At 50.7% G+C, this 5,000-nt stretch overlaps 1 protein-coding gene across 2 annotated transcripts in view; it reads right to left on the bottom strand.

The window, feature by feature from the left end:
* The window catches only part of asic2 (acid-sensing (proton-gated) ion channel 2), a 257,872-nt gene that overhangs the window by 79,046 nt on the left and 173,826 nt on the right, over positions 1-5,000 (bottom strand). The window contains exon 1 of one of the 2 annotated variants that reach the window (XM_035529139.1): positions 3,450-4,949. The exons of the other annotated variant lie outside the window; for it this stretch is intronic. Within the exon in view, the coding sequence (XP_035385032.1) occupies positions 3,450-4,124 (675 nt within the window). The 5' untranslated portion in view covers positions 4,125-4,949. Of the gene's footprint in view, positions 1-3,449; positions 4,950-5,000 lie in introns of those variants that run through there. 2 annotated transcript variants of the gene reach the window in all.

The raw sequence follows: 5,000 nt of genomic DNA, 5'->3' as shown, positions 1-5,000 counted from the left end.
CAAAAACAGAGAAACAGAAACAGGACTGACAGACAGGTGACTGAGAGACAGGTGTTAGACAGACAGGTGTCAGACAGACAGGTGACTGACAGACAGGTGTTAGACAGACAGGTGTCAGAAAGACAGGTGACTGAGAGACAGGTGTTAGACAGACAGGTGTCAGACAGACAGGTGACTGACAGACAGGTGCTAGACAGACAGGTGTCAGATAGACAGATGTTTGACAGACAGGTGTCAGACAGACAGGTGACTGAGAGACAGACATTTGACAGACAGGTGTCAGACAGACAGGTGACTGACAGACAGGTGACTGAGAGACAGGTGTTAGACAGACAGGCGTCAGACAGACAGGTGTTAGACAGACAGGTGTTAGACAGACAGGTGACTGAGAGACAGATGTTTGACAGACAGGTGTCAGACAGACAGGTGACTGATAGACAGGTGACTGAGAGACAGGTGTTAGACAGACAGGTGTCAGACAGACAGGTGACTGACAGACAGGTGTTAGACAGACAGGTGTCAGAAAGACAGGTGACTGACAGACAGGTGTTAGACAGACAGGTGTCAGACAGACAGGTGTCAGACAGACAGGTGTCAGAAAGACAGGTGACTGACAGACAGGTGTTAGACAGACAGGTGTCAGACAGACAGGTGTCAGACAGACAGGTGACTGACAGACAGGTGTTAGACAGACAGGTGTCAGACAGACAGATGTTTGACAGACAGGTGTCAGACAGACAGGTGACTGACAGACAGGTGACTGAGAGACAGGTGTTAGACAGACAGGTGACTGAGAGACAGATGTTAGACAGTCAGGTGTCAGACAGATAGGTGACTGAGAGACAGATGTTTGGCAGACAGGTGACTGACAGACAGGTGTGTGACAGACAGGTGTGTGACATATAAACTGGATTGCTGCCCTCATGTGTCTCTGCTTACAGCACCTTCAAATCAATTCTGATTCAATCCAAATAAATTCAGTTTTATTTCTAAAGCATTTTTACTAGAACACACAAGAGTCTCCAAACAGTCCCCCTGTAATGAGCGAGCCCAGAGACGCAGTGATGGGGATGAAGGCACTTGGGGAATTAGGAAGGAGCCTCAATCACAAACACAAACTGTAAAACGTTAACAGTCTGTTGGCCAGATGGGGCCGGTTTGCCAATTTGCAAATTAATATTGTTTACAGCAGTGAGTGAGTGTCAGAGCCAACAGGCGGAGCTTGGCCCTCGAGCTGGAATGGCTGGGCGGAGCTTGGACTTTGATCTGGAATGGCTGGACGGAGTTTAGCCCTCGAACTGGAATGGCTGGGTGGAGTTTAGTCCTTGAGCTGGAATGGCTGGGTGGAGTTTGGACTTTGATCTGGAACGGCTGGGCAGAGTTTGGACTTTGATCTGGAATGGCTGGACGGAGTTTAGCCCTCGAACTGGAATGGCTGGGTGAAGTTTAGTCCTTGAGCTGGAATGGCTGGGTGGAGTTTGGACTTTGATCTGGAACGGCTGGGCGGAGTTTGGACTTTGATCTCGAATGGCTGGGCGGAATTTGGACTTTGATCGAGAACAGCACACACTCGCTCAATCTCTCAATTCCTCTGAATACAGCTTCTACGTTAAATCAATAAACGTGTCCTAGACAGTGTGTCCCTGTGTCTCGGCACAATTATATCAGCCCAAAAAACAGCAACCAGAAGAAAAAACATTTACTGGGATTACTATGGAGACCACTACAGTCGCATGCTACTGCTGCATCAGTGAGACCCAGGACAATGTGTGCTGGACATCAAGAGTGTGTGCTGGACATTGAAACTAATTAAGACTGACAGTGTTGTGTCCGGAACGTGCACTTGGACAGACACGTTCCCCACGGCCCATGTTAGTTCATGGATCCTACTGTAACACAGATAAACTCTACTGTAACACAGATCTACTATAACATGGATCTCCTCTACTGTAATACAGATCTACTGTAACATGGATCAACTCTACTGTAACCCAGATCTACTGTAACACAGATGTATTGTAATACGGATCAACTCTACTGCAACACAGATCTACTGTAACTCAGATCTACTCTACTGTAACACAGATCTACTGTAACATAGACCTACTGTAACACAGATCAACTCTACTGTAAGACAGTTCTACTGTAACACAGATCTACTCTACTGTAACACAGAGCTACTGTAACACATCTATTCTACTGTAACATAGATGTACTGTAACACAGATCAACTCTCTACTGTAACTCATATCTACTGTAACATGAATCAACTCTACTGTAAAGCAGATCTACTATAACACAGATCTCCTCTACTGTAACACGGATCTACTGTAACACAGATCTACTCTACTGTAACATAGATCTACTGTAACACAGATCAACTCTCTACTGTAACACAGATCTACTGTAATATGGATCAACTCTACTGTAAAACAGATCTACTATAACACGGAGCTCCTCTACTGTAACACGGATCTACTGTAACACAGATCTACTCTACCGCAACACACATCAAGTCTACTGTAACACTGATCTACTGTAACATGGATCAACTCTTTTCTAACACAGATCTAATATAACACAGATCTACTCTACTGTAACACAGATCTACTGTAACACAGATCTACAGTGACACAGATCAACTCTACTGTAACACAGATCTACTGTTACACGGATCAAGTCCTGGATTGAGTGGTGTTCATGTCACACACCCTCACTCTCTCTACAGTCCTGGACTGGTGGTGTTCACCGTGTCACACACTCTCACTCTATAATAATCTATAGCCATTTTAAAGTATACGGGAGGACTTTCATAAATTAAATACCAATACTACACCATTTAATGTAAGGGTCTTGGTCAGCAGTGGAGTCTGGTATATGTGGGGTATATTGGCTCCAATCCCCTGCAGATATCCAGGAAGTTTGAGTGTGTTAGAGTGTGTTTAGTAGGTTAGATGAACCAACCCACAAGTCTCCATACTTCCTCTTCACAGACTCAAAACAGCACATCTAAAACCTCAATTCAATCACGTCTGGTGTTGCAGATTTGCTGTTTATGGCATGACCCACATCAGAGAGTGAAGTCGCCTCCCCTCCAGACATGCGGGGCACACAGTGGCTAACAACAACCAAAACACAAATGCTCGCACTCTTGTGGGTCATGAGACCCCCCTCGTGTTTGGGTGTGTGGAGTGTGTGGAAAAAACACAAAGAACCTAGAAGTTCAGAGTGGGTGAGAGTGAGAGAGTGTGAGAGTGTTGAGAGTGAGAGAGTGTTGAGAGTGTTACGAGTGTGCAGTAACAGGTTTTCAGGTGTTGCATCAACAAGGCCTCAACACTTGAAAGTGGAGAGACAGTCAGAAAGAGAGAGAGAGAGAGAGAGAGAGAGAGAGAGAGACAGAGAGAAAGTGATGGAGAGAAGATGAGTGCAGGAGCGGGGGCCGGACTCACGGTGGAGAAGTTATGCGCTCCGCACGGCTCTCCGCGGTACTTGCACGCGAGGAGCATGTCATCCAGCTGGTGTCCCAGACGGTCCAGGAGCTCCAGGCTGGTGCCCTCGAAGCGGCGCGGCGGCAGGAACAGACTGAAGTCGGCCAGCTTGCTGAACCAGACCCTACGCTCGTCCTGGAGAAGGTCCAGAACCAGGGGCCGCGCGGCGCGGTCCGCCTCCAGTAGGCCCAGCCAGTGTCCAGCGAAGTACAGGTCGCTCTTGGTGAGGCGAGGCAGACGTGCCGGGTTGTTGTTACAGATGGTGACGGTGGGGAAGTCCAGCTGCCGCGCCCACTCCATGTGCACGCACGTGTGCGTGGGGAACGCCAGCCAGTGCAGGACACGGTTGGACGACCAGGACAGCAGCAGACCGAGAGACACGCACAGCGCCAGCGTCCAGAAGGCCCGGCGACCTGGGGAGCCTACCGGAGAGCAGGCCTGCCGCAGGCCGTGGAGGTGGGGCCGGGACGGCGGGGGCGGGGCGGAGGCAGCAGGGGCGGGGCGGCGGCGGGCCGTCGCGGGGGAGGCGGGGCTTCTGCAGGATACTTCCTGAGCCATGAGGGCCCACCAGGCTGCTATGAGCACCGAGGGCAGGGCGTCATCTCCAAGCCTGGTCTCGCCCGCCGGGGCCCACATGGGGCTCCAGACCAGAACGAGGCCCCAAGGGGCTGGACACGGCCGGGGCCAGTCAGCCAATCAGCACACGGCACAGCGGATCTCCCGACGTTCCCCCTGAACCCAAGCCACACTCGGTCCGGTCGAGTCCTGCTCACTAAACCCAGACGAGGGCATCGAACGCCCACTACGCCTGATGACACACCACGCTGTACGGCATAAACACGGCAATGCCACACAACACCAGCAGCCTCTCACTCTGTGTGTGGGGTGTAGTGTGTGGTGCCTACATGCTACTGCTCCTGAACCACGTTCTCTCTCGTTCTCTCTCGTTCTCTCTCTCTTCTCTTTGTCTCTTTGTCAGTCCATCTGTTTAGCAGGTTGCAGGACTGACAGGTGTTTTTTTAGTTCAGAACACACCGCACGGCAGACAGCTTCAGTCTAAAGGGCACTAGAATGAAACACACACACACACAGGGACAGAGGGAAGAGGTGTTAGAAGACCCGCGGACGCCGGTAGCGAAGATCAGAGTGACAGCATCCTCGGTGGAGACATAAATAGAGAGACGACGAAAGGTGAAAAAGAACAAGGGATGTTGCGAGGATGAGTGTGAGAGAAGCGGAAGCACGGCCAGCCCAGAATGCCATCTGTGTCCGGGTCGAGTCAGGGGGAGGTCCTTCTGATCCAAGTCCGCGTGGTTTCCGTGCCAACACGTTTGCCACAGCGATCCGGGTCTGTGTGCTACCGTGGCGACAGGCTGCCAAGCAGGACTACTTCACTAACCCTCCTCACTTAAAGTCTCGCTGGGCAGCTGCATGTCTCCCTCCCTCTCTCTCTCTCTCTCTCTCTCTCTCTCTCTCTCTCTCTCTCTCTCTCTCTCTCCCTCTCTCTCTCTC

This window comes from Electrophorus electricus, chromosome 1 (genome assembly GCF_013358815.1).
Source record: "Electrophorus electricus isolate fEleEle1 chromosome 1, fEleEle1.pri, whole genome shotgun sequence".
Taxonomy (NCBI): domain Eukaryota; kingdom Metazoa; phylum Chordata; class Actinopteri; order Gymnotiformes; family Gymnotidae; genus Electrophorus; species Electrophorus electricus.
The sequence above is the reverse complement of the archived record's forward strand: the minus strand, read 5'-3'. Positions and strand labels throughout refer to the sequence as shown.